This window comes from Vipera berus (assembly GCF_964194415.1).
Source record: "Vipera berus genome assembly, chromosome: 1".
NCBI lineage: Eukaryota > Metazoa > Chordata > Lepidosauria > Squamata > Viperidae > Vipera > Vipera berus.
The window spans coordinates 65092059-65113772 of record NC_138202.1 but is presented as its reverse complement, the minus strand read 5'-3'; the positions used below and the strand labels follow the sequence as shown (position 1 = coordinate 65113772).

The following is a 21714-nucleotide window of genomic DNA, read 5'->3' as shown; positions in this document are numbered from 1 at the left end:
ACTTAGTAAGGAAATACAGGAGTTAGATACTAATTATCTGTTTCAAATATGTTCTTTAAATTATATTTAAAACATGGATTTATGACATACAAAAAAACCAACATTCATTGCTAAGCTGGCAGCCTTCTGCCTATGCAACAAGGTTTCCTGACACTCTTCTTGGGTCCTGTTGCAAAGTCCCTCCTTTTTAAAAGCTAGTATTACTGGTTTAATACACAAAATAGTCTTTCATTTAGTGTATTTCTTTATTGAATTTACAGAATTTACCCAGTTCCCTCACTACTCTGGCCAACATACAGTATGAGATAATTTAAAACAGTGCAATACCAAACAATGAAAACATTTTTTTTCTGTAAAAAAAATAACCCTCCCAAGCATCCCACAAGGGGTCTTCATCAGTATCAGGTTTTAAAGGCTTATTTAAATAAAGGGCCCTCCGACTCTGTAGGTATATTGTAAAGAAGGGCTACAAGAGAAGAGACCTGTTTCCTTCATCCTATCAGGTGATATTTGCCTCACCCTAACACAGAGGTCCCCAACCTTTTGGGCACTAGGGACCGGTGCCATGGAGAAAGGTTTTTTCCGTGGACCAGAGGAGATGTGGTTTTGAATACTGCCTGCATCCCGAGGATGGAGCTTTGCTTGTTTGGGCAGACCACTTGTTGGCATGCTGTGGACCAGTACCGGTCCACAGACCGGGGGTTGGGGATCCCTGCCCTAACACATATATACACTTGAGTGAAGAATCAGAAATGGGGCTACTGTAGTAGTGTACATAACAGATCTCAGTGTAAAATTCCCCAATGCATTAAGCAAAATGTATGGGAGATGGATGTTGAAATGAAGTCAACAAGGCATAGTCCTGCCTTCTACAATGCATATTTAATGTACATGTTGATTTGTACATAGCTAGTAGTTTTATATCAGACATCAGGGTCCACCTCTCAGCTAGCCCAGTCCCTGAATACCAATTATGTAAGGGTTGAGGCACAAACCAGTATCTCCCAGGTGACAGGTGACTATTATGTAAAGAGCTACTTGGTTTCAAGGCTACCAAGCACCTGCTAGATATCCATTAATTTTAAAAGGTCAGAGAAAGAAGCTTCAAATGTAAGCCCTTGAGAGTACAGAAGTACTTTACATTTCTGTGTTGTAGAATCACAAGTTGGAACAGGTTATTTAGTGTCAGTTAAATGTTTGCCTTTATATATAGTATTTATTTTATCTTTCTATGCATATAAAACACTTGAGAAATACTTCCAAATGCACCACCACATCTTAAACATAATATAGTAAATAATACAAAAGCAGTTTACTTGGAACAGCTTACATCCTGTGATGATATCTGTAATATCATTAAATGTCCACATCTGTCTATCCCAAGTCTTTGGAAAGGGTTCGATAGGTGGAGAAAAATGCCAAACCAAGTCTGAACATCTGGCTAACTGTGACAAACCATGATAACAATAAAATACTAGCACCACAAAATAGACAAAGAAAATGAAGAAGCCAAAATGCTTCTTTAGAATTCAAAAAGACAAGCACGTGTCACAGAACACCCTGGACTTAACTGTTGATAAGAAAGATAAAATCAGGATAAAGTTTTGTCCGCAATTGTTTTTATTGGGCATAATTACGGATACTACTGTTGTGGACACTAAGCTGATGTTGAACTTAATTACGGCAGCAAAACTTTTAGTAGGTCAATATTGGAAGAAGGAGGAACTGCCGACTATAGAAGAATGGACTCTAAAAGTTTCTGACCTGGCGGAAATGGCAAAGATTTCGGCTTATTTGAAAGACCATTCGCAACAACGTTATATTATGGAGTGGAAAAAGTGGATTGATTATATCCAGAACAAATATGGGACCAAAAAGTTTCACTTAGCATTTGTATAAGTTTTTTTTAATGTGATATTAGTATTGCTTGTAGTCATTTCATATGAGCTAGAGTGCGATAGACTTAATAGTTTATTGTTGTTAACATATGGTTGTTTATGATTGTTTCTACTTTTATACCTTGTATTTAGCTCTGGGAAGTCGGGGAGGGGGAGGGGGGGAGGGGGGGAGGGTTAGGGAGGGTTAGGAAGGGTTGGGTGGGGGGAGGGGGGGAGGGATTGTTAAAGATAAAATGTATTGTAAAACTTTTCAATAAGAAAGATAAAATCACTGTAAGTTCTGCAGGTTTTTTTGCCAAGATAGTCAATCAACTTTATTTTCACTGATGAGCAACTGCAGTTGATTGCCAGTATCAATCACAGTTTGCCTGGCTTCAGTGATGTAAGTTGTAAACTCCTGAAAAGCATTCCCAAATTGAGGGCACAATTCGTTTCATCCCTTTTGTATTTGACTGCTTCTCTTCATCTCACGAAACAGCAGCATTTTTGATGGCACATAGATGTTATAATTTCTCCTTCAAGAACTCCTTTAAGCTCATCACATCATCTTGGGTAGCCCTGACTGATTGTGAGAAAGTTATAATATAACTTTGAGAAAATTATAGTATAACTTTGAGAAAGTTATAGTATAACTTTCTATAGTATAGAAAGTAATAGGCCTTAAAGGAGGCTATGACTCCCTGATCATAAGTAATGATGTAATGATATAGTGTATGTGTGCGTGTGTGAGTAAAAATAAGACCTCTGCATTGGGGTGAAGGTGATCTAAAGTAGTTGGATGTACAAGTGTGTTGTGAAGCACAAGAAGCCTGAAACGGATTTTCTTGATCACGCAATAACATTCAGCAACAGGGACAAAATGATTTAAGAGCCAATCTTGAAAAATGATAATTTTAACCAAAGCCTTTGTAAAATAAAATGATAATAATAGAATAAATAATAATAGATTATTATATAATAATTATATGTTATATAATAATGGAAAGAAATACCTTCATGATAGGGTGAAGTGCCCTTGGATTTAATCTTGACTTTGCCTTTTTAAACAAGTAAAGGCTTGAGTTTGGAATCTCCAGAAGCGTTTACCCCCAAGCAATAATGTTAGCATATCCTTCAGTGCCTTATGCCTGCTGCAATGCACTTTTTTCCCCTCTTTCAAAATTGTAGCTCCTTTCAGACATTTCCCCCCCCCCCCCAAATCAGCCAGTTTTATCTACATTAAATACTTGTTCTGGCAAATAACATCCCTTTTCAATAATTGTTTTAAACATGTCCGGAAAGTCACACTCAGCACTTCAAGATGAAGCATGGCTTCATCTTTAATATTATGTAAATTCACTCTCACTTTGAAATGGCTGAACCAGCCCCCACTCAAAAAAAAAATCTCTATTGCAGTCGCTTTCCATGGCTGCCCATACAGCTTTTAAATTACTGAGTAGGTTTCAAGCCTTTTCTTCAATAAAGTAAAGCTCATAGGGAAATTATGCTGATTTTGATCGTCCAACAAAATTATCAATTGCATTTCTATTTCAATGATTAAATCATTGTGTTGTTTAATAATAATTGTAGCTTTTGTCAGGGCATGACCTTTCACATGCTCTGTTATTCTTACTTTACTTATTTCTTTAAAAGTGTTCATTAACCAACTGTAGCCAAATGCTTCCCACATCTGATGACGTTTCATCTCCTTCTGACTGCTTTATTAATTCTATTATATTTGTGACTGGTATTTTTTCCTTTGATGTGACACCAACACTTGCATCGGATTTATACTTTGGAAGCAGGGTAAATAGAGAAAAACAACAACATCCAACTAAAATGTCATGTGATCTATACTAAAAATGGTGGACAGCATTCTTCTTTCGTTTCTTGAACCACCAAACCACTGAAGCTGCATAATGTCTTGGCAAACTGCTAAAAATCTCTGAAAACAAGCTGCACAGTATATTAGAAATGCACACGCTATTTTGTGATGGTCATGAAAGCATTGTGTGGTTTCAGCGGTTCATTGGCTGCCATTTCTAGTCAGATCACTTTGCATTTAGCTATCTGCTATTTTTAGTAATGTGTAGTGTATTCATAAGTACAATTAGTTGTTAAATTCATTATTTAATCAATTTATTTAATTTATATATCACCCATCTCCTCAATAAGGAGACTCTGGGCAACCTAGAAACCACAAAAAGATAAATAGAAAAAGGACTAAAATTTTAAAAGTATTTCAAAAACCATAAGCAAGGAGATGGGTGGCATGGGGATGAGATCTCATCCCATTAACCATCTCCAGTGGTGAGCACCTCTTTCCAAGCCAACCATCCAAACCAAGTTTTAATACCCTTCTGGCATGCCAACAAGGTGGGAGCAGTTCCCATCTCTGGTGGTAGAGAATTCCACAGAGCTGGGGCCACAGTGGAAAAGGTTCTTCTCCTTGACCCAGGCCATGGGATTCCTTAGCAGATGGGGTCCATAGCAGGCTCCTTTCCACTGAAGCAAATGAAATGGCCTAGTCCCATTGGGATGCGATGGCTCCTCAGATAACCTGGATCCATGCCATATAGGGCTTTAAAGGTAATGATTTATATACCTTAAATTGGAACCAGAAGCAAACTGGTAACAAATGCAACTCGTGCAACGACAATTTTATATGTGTATATTAATGCTGGGACTGCCTGGACCAAATTGTTCATAATGCTTAAAGATCTTAAAGATAAAATGTTCAACTTACAGTATAGAGAGAGATGAGATACAATAATACATTTCTTCTGATACCAAAGGCATACCTGGAGAGTGCTGTAGCAAGCTGTACCTCCAGATGTCTAACATCTAATTTTTTTTGTACTTCATGTAAACGCATTACAGGTTTCTCATATTTCTTTTTTTTTCACTATCCAATTTTGCAATTTTGATAATCTCCATGAACTTATTTCACAGTAGAAATAAGTTAGTTAGCAGCCGAAAGGCAAAAATGAATGCTTTAAAGCTGCAGAAAAATCACACTGTTTTGCCATTAGATTTTAGCAGTCATGTGGATTCTGAAAAGAGCAAATACAAATGGATGAGCACTAAGATCTACTTTAACTATTCTGTTATAGCTGATAAAATTGTGACTGTTTTTTTCCAAACAAATAATTACTTTCCAGTGAATAGTTAATGATGAATTTAAAAAGAAATGAGCTTATCTTTAGAATGAGAAACAAGGAAAGCAGGAACATAATGGAGGATTGAATTAATTTATGTGAGATAAGAAACTAAACTGTTTGATTTTTTATCATACTATTTTTTTCTCTCAGCCATGAGGTCACTTGCTAAAAGAGCAAGCAATGTAATTTATTGTGTCAATTCCCTTGAAGTTAAGAAAATATGCACCTTTCCTCAGTTTTTGTGTATTCTGTATGCAACTGGCATTTTGACTTCAATCAAAATACATTTTTCAAAACAAAGTTTCCTTAGCTATACTAATATGGTGTTTCTCCTGAATGTATAGTTGTACAGATTTGTAAATGATTCTATTACTATAAACTGCTTTAAGTGTCAAGTATATCAGCATATAATTCACTTTTTTTTAAATAAAGGGTGAAACAAGAGAAAGTGTAACTGAATCACTCAAAAGGCACCAGTTGAAGCCCACAAGCATGGCTGAGCAGTCATGCTTATAATCTGATAATCTCATGGAGACTTTAATCACATGGATGTCAGTTGCTGTCAATAGCAGCTGCTCAGAAACATCTGCCTTTGTGGGGATTTTGCCAATGTAAACAATAGGGGTGATGCAGGAAAAGAATCAGTTTTCATAGATTGGGTACACATTCTAATTGAATTATTTCTCGCTGAAATTCTAAAATTCTAAAACTTCATCTAAGTATCTAGTGTTTTCCCTCTTTAAATATATGTAGGGAGCAATGAGGTGGCTGGATGGAGTCACTGAAGCAGTAGGTGTGAGCCTAGATGGACTCCAGAAGATGGTAGAGGACAGGAAGGCCTGGAGGAACATTGTCCATAGGGTCGCGATGGGTCGGACACGACTTCGCAACTAACAACAACAAGGGAGCAATAGGTGGGATGCACAACTTCCTGTTTTGTTTTGTTTTTAGCAGACACACTTGTGCACATTTAAAGCAAGTTCCTATCTCAGTAATGGCGAACCTTTTGGAGACGGAGTGCCCAAACTGCAACCTAAAACCCACTTATGTATCATCAGGTGCCTGGTGGGCGTGGCCCTTTGGGTGGGCATGGCCTATTGGGTGGGCATGGCTGCAGTGGTAACGGCAGACTGGGTGGGACTAAAAAGTTCAATCAAGCAATTCCAACTTTGGAACAACTTTTTTTCCCCCGCAAGAAGTTGAAATTGATTGATTGATTGAACCTTTTTTTTCTTGCACATGGCGGAGGCCTAAAGTGAAAAGGTTTTATAAAACCCAGCTGAAGGCCTAGGACTGGGGCGACGGTGCGCGTGCCCACAGAGAGGGCTCTGCGTGCCACTTGTGGCACCCGTGCCATAGGTTCGCCACCACAGTCCTATCTCAATTGTTTTTTCCTTCTGGTAGTTTTTTTTAAAAAAAAAAATAGAATGGCTTTAGTTGTTTTGATTTTCTTTCCTTCTCCTTTATCATCTGTGATTACTTAAATTTTGGGAAAATGTTCTCGTAGGGGTTTTTTTTTTGGTTCATATTACCAGACCTTGCTAATTAAAGCATTGTAAGATAATGTTGTCTTTTAAGTAGATTTTTTGTGGTGATTTTTTCATCACCTTTTTTGTTCTGCTAACGGAACATCAAATTCTTGCTATCTCTGTCCAAAGTTCGGTAGGCAGACTTACTGAACGTTGAGACTGTATGCATGCTGTGAGAAAGGGTCTAATAGTTTTTGCTCCATGTTTCTCTCCAAATGATTTTGATACCATCACCTTTAGATTTCACTGTGGTTTCTTAAATGGCACACCTGGTTATCATTCAGCCCTCTATAGCAGATTCATTAAACTGGACATAATTAGAAAGATGATCAGAAAAGCCAATATATAAAAACCATCCATACATCATTTCTATAAGGATTACAGGAAAAGGAAAGAAAAAGATGCCTTTGTGATTTGCCGTGTTCTTTACATTTCTAACTGTGAGTTTCAGAGGCTGGTTATATACAATTTGCTAATTAACGATTTAACAAAACATACTGGTAGCGTTTGACCGACAACCACAGTTGAGCCCAAAATTTCAGTTGCTAAGCAAGACAGTTCTTAAGTGAGTTTTGCCTCATTTTATGTCTTTTCTTGCCCCCGTTCTTAAGTGAATCACTGAAGTAGTTACATTAGTAACATGGTTGTTAAGTGAATCTGGCTTCCCTATTGACTTTGCTAGTCAGAAGGTCGCAAAAGGGGATCACCTGATGCCAGGATATGACAACCGTCATAAATATGAATCAGTTGCCAAGCATCCAAATTTTGATCAGATGATCATGATTTACCATAAGTGTAAAAATGGCTATAAATCACTTATTTCAGTGCCATGGTAACATTGAATAGTCACTAAATGAATGGTTGTAAGCCGAGGACTACTTGTAGTTTCTATTTTCTCATAACTTGCTCTGCTTGAAAAAACTTAACATATCTTGGTGTCATATACACGCTAAAACATTGCGTAGTTTTGCTGAGTCACGAACCCCACAGTCTCATTTTAGCATGTTAAAATACTTATCTTTAGTGATTCAAATATGACAGTTTGGGTTTCAATTCTTCCTATTGCTGTAGGAAAAGAACAGCTGTTTCTCATATTTGCAAAATGTACTGTAATTTCAAAGGGGAAAAATAAATAATGCCAGAATTTAATATCTGCAGTGCCAGTGGAAAGATTTGAAGTTTTTGTCTGACAGTCCATGGAGTGTGAAAAGGATGAAGAAATACAGCTTTGGCTGTAAAATAATACTGAAAACTGAAATTTGTAAGGCTTCTTATGCAAAATCATATTATTGCTGATTTTGAAACAGTTGACCTACAGTTAATTAGTTAGATTGGCTGCACAATCCTGATGCAAAATTAAATTAATAATTTAGAAGAAGTAAGTGCTGATTAACATTTGTAATAGGGCTTAAGACTGGAATGGAAATATTCAGGTTCATGGTGAAAATACTTAGCTTGCCTCCAGACTCCAGGGATGACTAACATGAAAGCTGTAAAAGGGTAACTTGTTCTTGTCACAGTGCGTAGTTGTTGATGTAACAATACACTTGCAGAGCAGCATCTCCTGCTCCTGCCACCTTCATACTAGCAAACCGAAAGGGAATATACTATATGTTTAATGGTATGTAGGAATGCCCTTGAGACTGGATGGGTAGATGGGGAAAGATGCTACCTAGGGAACAATAATCAGGTAAGAGAGGACATAGCCCTCAGCTGCATTATGGGCAGAAAAAGAGACTCAGAAAGGAATCTCCTTAGCTTCTGAGGCTGTAAAAGAGAAAAAGAGAAAGTTTTGTCTGCTCTTCCTGGGAAGGCTGACATCAGTCTCTCAAGTTTCATAGAACAAATCTTCCACTGTTTCTTTTACACTTTGCACTTACGTCCTATGGTAAAGCACCCACACTCCTTATTGCTGGAGCAGTGAAGGGAAGTTTGCTTTTGCAACAAGCATTGGTCAAAAGGCTTAGAAAGGATTGGGGCAGAATTCGGGTTACCATAGGAAAGGTATTCTTAGAGCAGGGTTTTTCAACCAGTGGTATGGGTACCACCTGTGGTACATTGACACCTGGAAGGTGGTACGCGACCATCCTAGAAAAGTGGTAGCAGGGGAGGGGAATGAGCTGAACCGGTGGCAGCACCGCACAAGCCTGAGCGAGAGATGGGCTCAGTGGAAGTGCCAGGATCAGCGCCAGGCTCCAGCTGGAGCTCGGCGCTGAGCCCAGCATGTCTGCTGAGCCCAGAAGAAGCGTCAATCAGCTGGAATGTTGCAGCATCCCCAGGGTCTTGTGATTTACATTCAGATGCTTGGCAACTGATTCATATTTATGACGGTCACAGTGTCCCAGCGTCATGTGAAGTGACTAAAACCTGCTGCAACCACCCAGAAGTTTGGGGGGGGAATAAAAACCAAACTCCCCCCCACCCAACCCCTCTGCCAATCCTCAACAGAAATGCTCACAACAATGAAAACCTCAGATAGGAGGAAGAGCGCTGCCAGGCGGGCAGACAGGTGTCTTGCTCGGCTGTGACTTGGGGGGCACTTTTTTCAGTGCCATTGTAACTTCGAACAGTCACTAAGCGAACTGTTGAAAGTCAAGGACTACCTGTACTTCATCACTTTTTCCCTTTCTTTTTCTTTTTTTTTGGTTATCATGTTTTTGACACCTTGCTAGGCGACTGGTGGTACTCGGATGTTGCCATATCCTAAAAGTGGTACAGGCGGTAAAAAGGATGAAAAGCCCTGTCTTAGAGGATTCGTTATAAGAAAGGGAATTTTGGAGACCCAGTGTGAGGTGGTGGTTTCTAGCCCCAGGCTAGAAACTGGTAGATTGTGAGTTCTGATCTCTGCCTTAGGCATAAAGCCAGTTTGTGCCAGTTACTCTTTATCAACCTTAGGAAGAAGGCAATGTCAAACCACTTCTAAAAAAAACTTGCCACAAAAAACAAAAGTGATGACTAATCCAAAGGTATTCCCCCCCAAAAAAAAACCTTAATCTGAAAACTATTACAGTATCTTTAAAACCAGTCCTCAGTATGGCAGCTTAAGCAAATTTAAAAATAGGGATTAAGGTTTAAGGTTTATTAAATTTATATGCCGCCCTTCTCCCTGAGGACTCAGGGTGGCTCACAACAATAAAAAGTTAAAAGATATAAATACAAAAATTAAAAGAGGATTAAACAGTATAAGAAATAAGAACAATTTAAACCAATAAAAACCAAATTTAAAAACCATGATCAGTCCAGTCCCGCTTGTTGGAATAACCAGGTCTTTAGGTCACGGCGGGAGGACCTAAAGTCAGGGGCCATCCGCAGCTCTGGGGGCAGTTTGTTCCAGAGGGTCGGTCCGCCCACAGAGAAGGCTCTCCCCCTGGGGGTCACCAGCCAGCATTGCCTGGCTGACGGCACCCTGAGGAGGCCGACTCTGTGGGAGCGAACCGGGCGATGGGAGGTTGACATTGGCAGCAGGTGGTCTTGCAGGTACCCCAGGCCTAAGCCATGTAGGGCTTTAAAGGTGATTATCAGCACCTTGAATCGCACCCGGAGGGCAACCGGAAGCCAGTGCAGCTCGTGCAGGAGTGGTGTAACATTCGGAGTATCAAGATACTCCCATAAGCACCCGCGCGGCCGCATTTTGAACCAGTTGAAGCCTCCAGGCGCACTTTAAGGGCAGCCCCATGTAGAGAGCATTGCAGTAATCCAGGTGAGAGGTGACAAGGGCATGGGTGACTGTGCATAGGGCATCTCGGTCCAAAAAGGGGCGCAACTGGCGTACCAGGCGAACCTGTGCAAAAGCCCCCCTGGTCACGGCCATTAGATGATCTTCCAAATTAAGCCGTGAATCCAGGAGGACACCCAAGTTGCGAGCCCTTTCTGAGGGGGGCAATAGCTCCCCCCATAAGAAGAGATGGAATCTGTTGGACAGTACGAGATGCCGATATCCACAGCCACTCGGTCTTGAAGGGGTTAAGGCTGAGCCTGTTTCTTCCCATCCAGACCCGCACTGCCTCCAGGCACCAGGACATCACGTCAAGGGCATCACTGGGTTGGCTTGGGGTGGAGATAAACAACTGGGTATCATTGGCATATTGGTGATACCTCACCCCAAAACCACGGATGATCTCACCCAGAGGCTTCATATAGATGTTGAACAGGAGGGGGGAGAGAACCAACCCCTGAGGTACCCCACAAGAAAGGGGCCTCGGGGTAGATCTCTGCCCCCCACCTCTACAAACTGTGAACAGCCCAAGAGGTAGGAGGAGAACCACCATAAAACAGTGCCTCCCACTCCCAACCCCTCGAGCCGTTGCAGCAGGATACCATGTTCGATGGTATCAAAAGAGCCTTGGTGGAGCAGTGGGCTAATGCCTCCTTAAGTAACACCAGCTGCCTGCAATTAGTGCAGGTTCGCATCCCACCAGGCTCAAGGTTGACTCAGCCTTCCATCCTTCCGAGGTAGGTAAAATGAGGACCCAGATTGTTGGGGGCAATAAGCTGACTTTGTAATAATGCCGCTTGGGTGTGTGTGTGAAAGCCCTAATAAGCAGGCATATACATAGAATGAAGGCTACTGCTAAGTTTGTAAAGCCGCCCTGAGTCTTCGGAGAAGGGCAGGATATAAATGGAATTAAAAAATAAATAAATAAATAAAAGCCGCTGAGAGGTCAAGTAGGACCAGGACAGAGGAGCAACCCCTGTCCCGGGCCTGCCAGAGATCATCTACCAGTGCGACCAATGCTGTTTCCATGCTGTAACCGGGTCTGAAACTGGACTGGTATGGGTCCAGATAGTCCGCTTCATCCAGGAATTGCGGAAGCTGACGCGCCACAACACTCAACAACCTTCGCTACAAAGCGAAGGTTGGAGACAGGACGATAGTTTTTCAACGAGGCCGGGTCCAGAGCAGGCTTCTTGAGGAGGGGCCTTACCACCGCCTCTTTTAAGGCAGACGGGAAGACACCCTCTGTCAATGAAGCATTGACAACTGCCTGGAGCCAGCCCCCTGTCACCTCCCCGGCGGCCGAAACCAGCCAGGAGGGACATGGGTCCAATAAACAAGTTGCAGCGCTCAGCCTACGCATAATTAGGTTCTAAATTTGGTTGTCTTGGTTTTGGAATGCATATATCACATTGATTTTTTTACTGAAGTATTACTTGGCTCGTTGTTGGAAACATGACAAATACTGATAATGACATTTAGTGAATGTGCATTGTGTTTATTTACAGGAACGTATTAGGTGATTTTTGTAAAGTAGCATGAAATTAGTGCTCTGCATGACAGATGTGTGAGAAAAGGAATTTTGTAATTTGAATTTTGACAAGAATTTAGGGGTTTAGCTAGAGTTAGAAAAAACAGAGTGTAGTCCTTTATACTTGCTGCCTGCTGCAGATCTCTTTTCCTACTTGAATAAGTTCTGGATAAATTCTGCTTACACAGAAATACTACAAACATTGCATAGATATCATAAATCTCCAGTGTTCTCTCATCCAAAAGAAACTAAATATTTGTGTGATGTATGCAAAGCTATACTTGGAATTCATTCGGATGTTATCCTCAGGCTGCTTAGGAAAAGTGTTTTGTTACATGTTTATAGTTGACCTTATATAAATATTTTGTGAAAATGAGAAAGTACCCAATCTGTAATTAGTAGGTGGGTTCAGTTGTCATGATTTTTTAAAGCATGTTTATTTAAAGTGGAAAGAGCTAACAATGAAAACAGCAGGCAAGCAAGAACAGTTGGAACACATGATACTTTAGTTCTTTGCCTTTCATAACTGCTACACTAGTGACAGCAGAATTTATTCTGAGCATTAATATATTGAAAATAAAATTGAAATTTTAACTTATTGAAGTATGAACACAATATTTTCCAATCTGTTTCTGAAATATGTACTGTATATTACGATTGTAAGCACTTGTTATTTGGTATAGTCAGTCACAGAAGAGTTTAATAATGCATCTGCGGAATTAACTTTCACCATTTACATTAACAATTACATGAGCCTATAATTGTTTGTTTCATTTGGAAATGAGGAAAAATGGACTGGGAGAATGCTTGTTTTTTTATTAATAAAGATTCTTTCTGCTATTCTTTAATGTAGAAAGCCTTGTTTTGATTTAATCTTCTTGTGAAGATGGGATTGTGGGTAGAACCATCTGGTTGCTAGGACAACCTTAGAATGTTCATTCAAAAGATTGCAGCATTGGACACAAAACACAAGGTGCTGGAAGTGACAATTCTCTCTGATGTAATTTAAGGACAAATTACTTGGTAAATGGTTTGTTACAATGGATTTTGAAATTCCAATAAATAATTTAAAAAATGATTGAAACATAATCCTTGGATTTCTTTCCAATTATTATCCTACACATGTTTATTTAATTCAATGAAACTGCTTCTTTGGAAAGAGGTACAAGATAATAAAACACATAGAAAATGCCACAAATTAGTTAAAAGTTATTTATTACTGGGGGAAAAAACATGCCGTTGAAATTATTTTTTTATAGCAATGTTTCTCAACTTTGGCAACCTTAAGACATGTGGACTCACAGAATTCCTCAACCAGAATGCTGGTTGGGGAATTCTGGGAGTTGCAGTCCACACCTCTTAAAGTAGCTAAAGTTGAGAAATACTGATTTATAGTATAGGAGCTAATTTGATTTAGGGTATAAAAGTTTCCAGTGGGCAGCTGAGCAGTGGCAACATTGTCTAGATATGGTTCATTTAATGCAGGGAAGAGAAATGAAAAAAATGTTCCTTTTTCTTGATTTTTCAAGAACAATAATGTCAGGTAAAAGAAAAGGATTTTTAGCTCATTTTTCCTCATTTGGGGGAAGGGGAGGTTTATATTTTAAAAATTTCATGAGTTTGGGAGGATAACCTTGGGTGACCTTAGGTACTATGAAGAAAAAAATCAAAACAAATTCAGAATTCACATGAACTACTCAGTTTGCATTGAAACCTGAATGGACTTATTTCTTAACTAAGATTTCTACAGTATGTTATAAAAGTTGGCCTTACACACGCCTGCTTGTATCTATCCTTACAAAGAACTTACAAAGAATTCAGCCTTCAAATGCCTATTTTATACTGTTTGCTTTGTTAACTTAATTCACTTTTCCTTAGCCATAAGGTATTCTTCAAGTCATCGACTCCTGGTGCCTTAATAAATAATAATAATAATAATAATAATAATAATAATAATAATAATAATAATAATAATAATAATAATAATAATTTGGAAGGGACCTTGGAGGTCATCTAGTCCAACCCCCTGTTCAGGCAGGAAACCTATACCATTTCAGACAAGTGGCTGGCCAGTCTCTTCTTAAAAACTTCCAGTGTTGGAGCATTCACCACTTCTGGAGGCAGGTTGGTCCACTGGTTAATTGTTCTGTCAGGAAGTTTCTCCTTAGTTCTAGGTTGCTTCTCTCCTTGACTAGTTTCCATCCGTTGCTTCTTGTCCTGTTTTCAGGTACTTTGGAGAATAGCTTGACTCCCTCTTCTTTGTGGACTCATCTATGTAATTTCTTGTCCACAGTCTGTCCTTATCATCTTCTGGGATGATTGGTCTCCTATCCAAATTCAAACCAGATCTGACCCTATTTAACTTTTTGAAATTAAGCAAGGTTGGCCAATGTTGCCACTTAGTGACAGATGCAGTGTTAGAAGCAGGCAACCACTTTACTGGGGAAGACAGAGGAAGCAAAGTTGGATGATTCAGCAGTTATAATATAGTCGGAATAGTCCATAAGTAAAAATTGGGCCTTTGCCCTGCTGTTTATATGTTGAATTCTATATGCAAACATATGCTTTAAACAGGACTCAATGGCTAGCTACCTGTATGCTTTTGAATTCTTTTGTTTTGTTTATTATTGAGAGAAATTTATTTTCAAAGCAAAATATTTCAGTGGAATGTGCATTCCATTCATTTGGGGCAAAGCTTTTCCGTCAGCAACTATGTAGGGGACTGACTGTTCAGATAACATAAAGAGACATAAGAGCGAATATCTGAGTTGTGGCTGTGGCAACATTTGTATAAAAAAGATCTATCCTCTCTCGAGTAATAGGCAATCATTTGTTTTGACCTTATTTTCCCATCTCTCTTCCTGTGCATGTATTTGTAAATAAATGGTTTTTAATCTAGAGCAAGTATTCCCCAAGCATCCTTGCATACAACTTGTCTCTCCTCAGCCAACCAGCCTTGTAATTTGTTTTCCTCCTGCTCGCCTGGAGCACATGACTATTGTTCCATATTGTACCCACCTAAGTGGCAAATTTCACAAGTCTGTGATAGTTGCATATGTAACCTATTTCAATTTTATGTCCGCTCATCTAAAAAGCTCAGTTCTGCCAGTGTTTAATTCTGACTTCTTTTCCTCATTAGTTTTAAAATAATTTTACGCTATGTCAAATAAAGGATTCTGTTCAGTAAAGTATGAATAAATATTTGTAATTAAACGACATAATACAGGATAAAGCTCGTGCACTTTCTGTAGTTACATGTTCTAGTAATAGAGCTGGAAAACCTTTTCATGCATTTAAAAACTCTGTAGTGTATGTATATCCCATCAGGAAGACCTCTAGGATGCTGTATGTATATCAGTATAATGCATGTCTCTTATACTTGGCAATATATAAACAATAGTATGTTGGCTTCAAGATAATTTTTAGTTATCCCAGCTTGCATAGAATAGCTTGACTGTGTTTGGCATTAAACAGGTCTTGGGTTGTGCTTGTATCATACTAGGCAAAACAGTCTAATGTTAGCAGGAAATGCTTCATGAACCCATTATGCTATGTCTGTGCTGTTCTTTAAAAAAAAAGTTACATGAAAGCCTTGATTAACCAAGTCATTATAGGTGACAGAGGATAATAGTTGATTACGACCATGGCATATGGAAGAGGAGTGCATGATAATGAACTTGAACTAATGAATTATGTGAAAGAAACAGAAAAATAAGTGTTTCTGTATTTGTGATATTAGGAGAAAAGGTAAGGATATAATACATCTGATTGAACTTCTCACTTTGTGGAGTGGAATTGATGGTTATATGCCAAGTGATAAAGATGTTGGTTTTAATTATGGATAAAGGCGCTTAGATATACAGTATGTCAGAAAATACATTTGGGCTATTTAGGTTGTCAATATGTATGTAGCAAAGTAGGAATCCACAGTGTGGTGATGGTTGCATATAATTTTCCAGTAAGAAGAACCAGAAAGGTGTTTCAGGAAAAAGCTGTGCAATATTATTCCTGTTTGCTCTGATTGTAATCCTTTGTAGTGGAATAGAATAATGTAAATATTAAATTTTAGGAAGGTAAGATAAATTCTATCTTCAGATATGCTAAAATATTAAAATTATTAATTTTGAATTAAAGTATTAATAATAATTACATCCAATTCTGAAAAATAAAAATAATAACAGAACAAAATAGAAACAGAAACTAGAATGTTTCTGCCATCGTGCGTTGCATCCTAGCCAAAATATTGGTCCAAATGCCAAGTCTGATGCAGCAGAGTTGATAATCAAGATATGTTTACTACATAAAATCTTGTTGGAAAATTGACAAGATTGCTGTTTAATTTTTCTTGGAAACTGGAATAAAAACAAAAGCTAATCACAGTTATTTAATCATTTTTGCTGATATATGCTGAAGGCTACTGCTGAACTTGACTTACCAGAAATGGGCAAAGAAGATCGGGGAAGTTATTCAAGAAGAAAGCTAACTTCCAACTGGCACCGATATGAAGAATGTGAGAAAGAAGCACAAAATGGCAGTGGTGAATCTCAGCGTGGGACAGACTTTAGTGTACTGCTTAGCTCAGCAGGTAAGAAAGGATAATCACAAGCAGCAGTCAATTTCTATTGACTATTTGTCTGCAATTTGTCTTATAATACTTGTTTTTATAATAATGAATATTTGTCTTATAACATTTGGAATATTCCTCTCTTGGTGTTTGTTAACTTGTTAGTTAAAAGCCCATTACAAATTTAGAAGTTTAGTGCTGATCTTTTTTGCAAAAAGGTTTTGTTGTTCTTAGCTGCGAAGTTCTGTCCGACCCATCATGACCCCATGGACAAGGTTCCTCTAGGGCTTCCTGTCCTCTACCATCTTCTGGAGTCCATTTAGGCTCACGCCTACTGCTTCAGTGACTCCATCCAGCCACCTCATTCTCTGTCGTCCCGTTCTTCTATTGCCCTCAATCTTTCCCAGCATTAGGCTCTTCTCCAGTGAGTCCTTCCTTCTCATTAGGTGGCCAAAGTATTTGAGTTTTAGCTTCAGGATCTGGTCTTCTAAAGAGCAGTCAGGGTTGATTCCCTCTAGGACTGACCAGTTTGATCGCCTTGCAGTCCAAGGGATTCGCAGGAGTCTTCTCCAACACCATAGCAAAAAGGTTAAGAACCCAAGAAATGGCTTTAGATCTAGTCTGTAAGAGTAATCTTAGGAGACAAGTGGAAGAGCTGCAGCCAGGCAGAGATCAGTCAAGAGACCGACCACAGAAGGAATAGGGGTGGAGAAAGGATCTCAAAAGGTACTCTCCCAGAAAGTAAAGTCAAGAGAGGGGAGAAATGCTCTCAGACTTGCAAGGTTTTGGTACTATGACCCAGCAATAAAGGTAATATTAGTATTTATGTCCCCCCCCCCCCCAGTTTGGATTTCCTTGAAGGGCTGATGGTCCATTGGCTCATTTATATTGGCATAATATAAACAGCATTTTTAGGAGAGGAAATACAAGTCCTATAATTGCTGCTTCTGATCTGTTATTAAACACTGCTTATTCTCTTAATTGCTAAGGCAAAATCATACATAACAGTAAGCAAATGAACTTGTTTTGCAACTGCAATGCGGAACAGTAACATGCTAGTTAAAGGAAGTGGTTGCCAAGTGAAAAAAAAATCACATGATTGTGATGGTGCTTACAGTTTTACACAGGACAGCATATATATTCACTAACTGTAACGGTGAATAGATGACAGAACGAGATGCTGTGAGATCGTAAACGTGGGCATCGATTGCAAAATTAATTTTTCATCATCATTGTAACTGTAAATGATCACTGTCTGAGGCAATCACTAAGTGAGGATGACCTGTAGCACTTAGGGACGAGACCACTTTTCTTTCTTTTTTTCTTTTTAAAAAAGCCTTATAAATGCTCAATATGTTTGTACAGAGCATGGTCTGAATTAGACAACAACTAATTTCATTGACTATTCAAGAGAAACAGACAAAGCAGGCAACTCCCATATTTACTTTAGATTTGGGAAGGGAGATGTATTTGAGATATTTGGTATGCTATTTTTATTGCATGGTCAGTATTGGCACCGTTGTTGTCATGGTTATCCTTTATTCCTATTATCATCAACAGTGTGGCCTTATCCTTGCCACTAGTTCCACTGAGAGTATTCTGTACTAGATAGAGTAGCTTGGGCAAAAATGCATAAGTGCAGCAATAGAGAGTTCAATGACGAGGTTCGTTTTCAAGTGACCTGGAAGCTTAGTTGAAACAAGAGAAGAAAATATGAGTTCTCTGCCCCTCTTTTAGCTGTATTGATCCTTGGAACAATGTTTCAGTGCAGTGAAAAGTGGATTGAATCAGCAATGCAATACTTCTGAGTATGCTCTTAGCTATAAGAGAGAGAGAGTTATTTTTTTAGTAGTTTTTAATCAGATACTCGCTGTAAGGTTAAGCCATTTCAGCTTTCTATCTGGATAGAAAGTATGTTTCTAGGTTATGAGAATGTCTCTGCTTTTTTTAAATTTTATTTTAAAGATCTTTAAAGAGACGCCTTGATGGAAGTAATTTTTGATCTTTCCCCCCCGGTGTTGTGGTAGTATAGTACGTTAAAAAACAACTGATTCCATTGTTTTGGTATGGCATATATTTGTAATTGTGGTTTGCTGCCACTAAAGAAAACAGGTATTAAATAAATTGCCTGATGTGTTTTCTTTGTTTGATGTCTTTACTCTGCTTCTCTAGGCTCCATTATATTCCCACAAATTCTTCTCTAATAATTTTTAATGATATCATATGGATTTGGCTTATACATTTTGGATTTACAAAAATAATTCTCCTCACATATCCTTTCACTTTGGGCCAGAATAATAGTGAACCTGAAATTTTGCTAGGGGAGTCAAGGAAGATGTGGACAGTTTTCCATAGATTAATTTAAAAGAAAACATTGCAGATTTATTGTGTATTATGGGTGAAGGCAAGGGGATAGTGATAGTAAGAGATCAGAGGTGAAATAATTAGGGGGATTATAATCTTGCTTTTTCTTTCACGATTTTCTGCTATGATAACAAAATATAAAGAATATTTAAAGAAGTGATGGAAATCTGTATACCTTGTTTTAGTAACCTACACCCCTTCTACGTAGGGTTCAGTTATCATATCTTAGTTCAAAATATAATAATAAAGGGAAAATGAGGTTGAAATGGACTTCTGCTCCATCATTTCAAGGAGGAGAGGGATGAGCATTTGGTAGGTAGGTGAATGTCTGCAGTGGGAGAGCTTCTGTATCCATGGAGATTCTCTGTACAGAGCAATTTGGTGTAGTGGTAAAGATGCTGGTCTAGAACCCAGGATATTGAGTTCTCGGCCTCCCTTAGCCATGAAAACTAGCTGGTTGATTTTGGGTCAATAATTCTCAGCCCAACCCACCTAACAAAGTTGCTGTGGGGAAAGTAGAAAACAGGAATCTTAGGTACTGTATACTCAGCACTTTGAGTTGTATATAAAAAGGATAGGATAAAATAATAATAATAAAATTCACTATGTATTACACTCCCTTGGAGATATTGATAGATTACACCTGCCTTGGAGAAACGGAGAAACGGAGGTTTACTTCAAATTGAGCAAGCTATCAAAGAAAACATGCATTGGCTGATAATGTGAAAGAGCCAGGAACAAGCACTGAGGCAAACTAAAAATGTAACTTAAAATGTAACATGCAGGAAACACAATATGAATATTGAAATAATATAATTAGAATGTGAACAGAATGCTGGCAAGGAAAAGCATTACATCACCTTCTACAAAAGATCAAGGGAAAGTAGATAAAACGTGGCAATTGCTACAAATGAAACATTAAAAAAAAGAAACAGAGGGCTTGATTTTGGCTGCTCAAGAACTAGTTAGCTATTCAAACTAATGCAATCAAGGCCAGAATTTTAAAAAATCATCAACTGATTCAAAGTACAGATTGTACAAGGAAGCTGAAGAAACAGTAGATCATATACTTATCACATGCAAAAAGGTCTCACAAGCTGATTATAAACAATAATATAGCACAGTTGCCAGAATGATTCACTGGAATATCTGGGAAAATATCATAATCCAGTAATGAAAAATTGGTGGAAAGATGTAGTTGAAAAAAATAATTGAAAATGAGCAAATTAAAATATTGTGGGATTTCTGAATACAAAGTGATCAAAATCTTGGTTGAAAAGAAGAAAATAATTGATAATTGATGTGACAATACCAGGGAATAATAGAATGTAAAATAAAGAATAGGAGAAGATCACAAAAATCAAGATCTGAAAATCAAAGTTCAATTTATTTGTTTGCGGTCACAGACCAAAGTACAAGTACAACAAAAGAAAAGCATGGAAAAAGTAAAATCATAGACAATTGGACACCAGAAGCCTTGGCTGAGGGGAATTACAACATTCTCCTCTAATAGTTACATCTCTTAAAAAAAATTAGAGACCTGAGAAGTAATATATGAGGAGCCATCCCCTAAACAATATAAGACCAAATTACTAGCATTGGGACCAGAAGGGTCTATTTTAAGGAGAGACAGTAATTTAGTTCTGCCTGCGTTATACATAGGGCTGTATAAAAAGACATGCTCCACAGTTTCAACCTCAGCCCTGTCACAGGGGCATAATCGCTCGCTAATCGGGAGCCTCTTAAATCGCCCGTCGAGTAGTGCTGAGGGCAAGACATTGAAACGGGCTAGAGAGAAGACTCCTATACTTGGGGATAGTTAGTGTATAGAAGTATGAAGCCATCCTCAGTCCATAATTATTAAATTGGCTGAAGATCAGAGGGGAGCAGGTTTTGTTAGCTCTGGCTCTTAAATATTGCAAATCTATGTCTACAAGCCGTTGGACTACCCTAGATTGGGCATCCTTAAGGCCATAATCTCCCAAGGCATCACCCGAAAAACCTAGCAAGTGGAATTTCTTCGTCAGCTCCCTCTCCCAACGAGAAGTATGAGGGTCAGCAAACACCAGGGAGAGGTAGCTACCAGGGACTGCCGAGAAGAGCACCCGAAACCACCATTTAAAGGTGTTGATCCACGCCATGCATTCGATTGAACGAATGCCCAGTTCCAGGTACATCGGAGCAAAGCCAACACAGGGAGGGAGACCCAGTAGTTTCCTAAGAAAAACAGCCTGGGTTCTTTCAATACAATCCTTGAAGCCCCGTATCCATATGGGAATTCCGTAAAGAGTTTGGGCCAAGGTTTTGGCTTTATATACTGCTCAAAAAATAAAGGGAACACTTAAACAACACAATGTACTGTATTTAATAGTAGGATGTCTTGTGTTCCCTTTATTTTTTTGAGCAGTATATATACACAGAGCAGAAGGGATGAACTGGCCGCCTTGGGTAAAGAAAAATCTTAGAATCTGCTGATGGCTACAGGAAGCCGAATTCAGCACCTGGGTTCGATGTCTGGTCCAAGCACCGGTATTCTGAAATTGAATACCTAAATACTTGAAGTGGAAGACCTGCCTAACAGCATTACCATTAATAGCCCAGTTGTATAACTTCCGGGCTCTAGAGAACACCAATACTTTTAGATTTGTTGTAATTAATGGACAAGTGGTTCTCGGCACAGTAGGACCCAAATGCAGAAAGTAATCTTTTCAGTCCTAGTCTTGATAGTGATAGAAGGACGGCATCATCAGCATATAGGAGAAGTGGGATCTTCGTAATTGACAGCTTTGGGGCATGGGACTCAATACGTCCAATGTAAGAGGCCAAATCAGATAAAAATAAACAAAAGAGGAATAAATTAAACAAAAGAGGGAAAAATCAAAGTTGAATGATTATGGCTTAAACCGGCAGTGGTGATCCCAATGGTTATTGGCACACTGTGTGCCATACTAATAAGCCTTGCGTGATACTTAG

At 38.8% G+C, this 21714-nt stretch overlaps 1 protein-coding gene across 4 annotated transcripts in view; it reads left to right on the top strand.

Annotated features, from left to right (window-relative positions):
- Positions 1-21714, top strand: part of AVEN (apoptosis and caspase activation inhibitor) — a 131000-nt gene that overhangs the window by 23058 nt on the left and 86228 nt on the right. For all 4 annotated transcript variants that reach the window (XR_014027372.1, XM_081334958.1, XM_081334957.1 and 1 more), the window contains exon 2: positions 16227-16398. Coding sequence is in view for 3 of the 4 variants with exons in the window: in XM_081334958.1 (XP_081191084.1) it covers positions 16227-16398 (172 nt within the window). In the remaining variant the exon portion in view is untranslated. The remainder of the gene's footprint in view (positions 1-16226; positions 16399-21714) is intronic.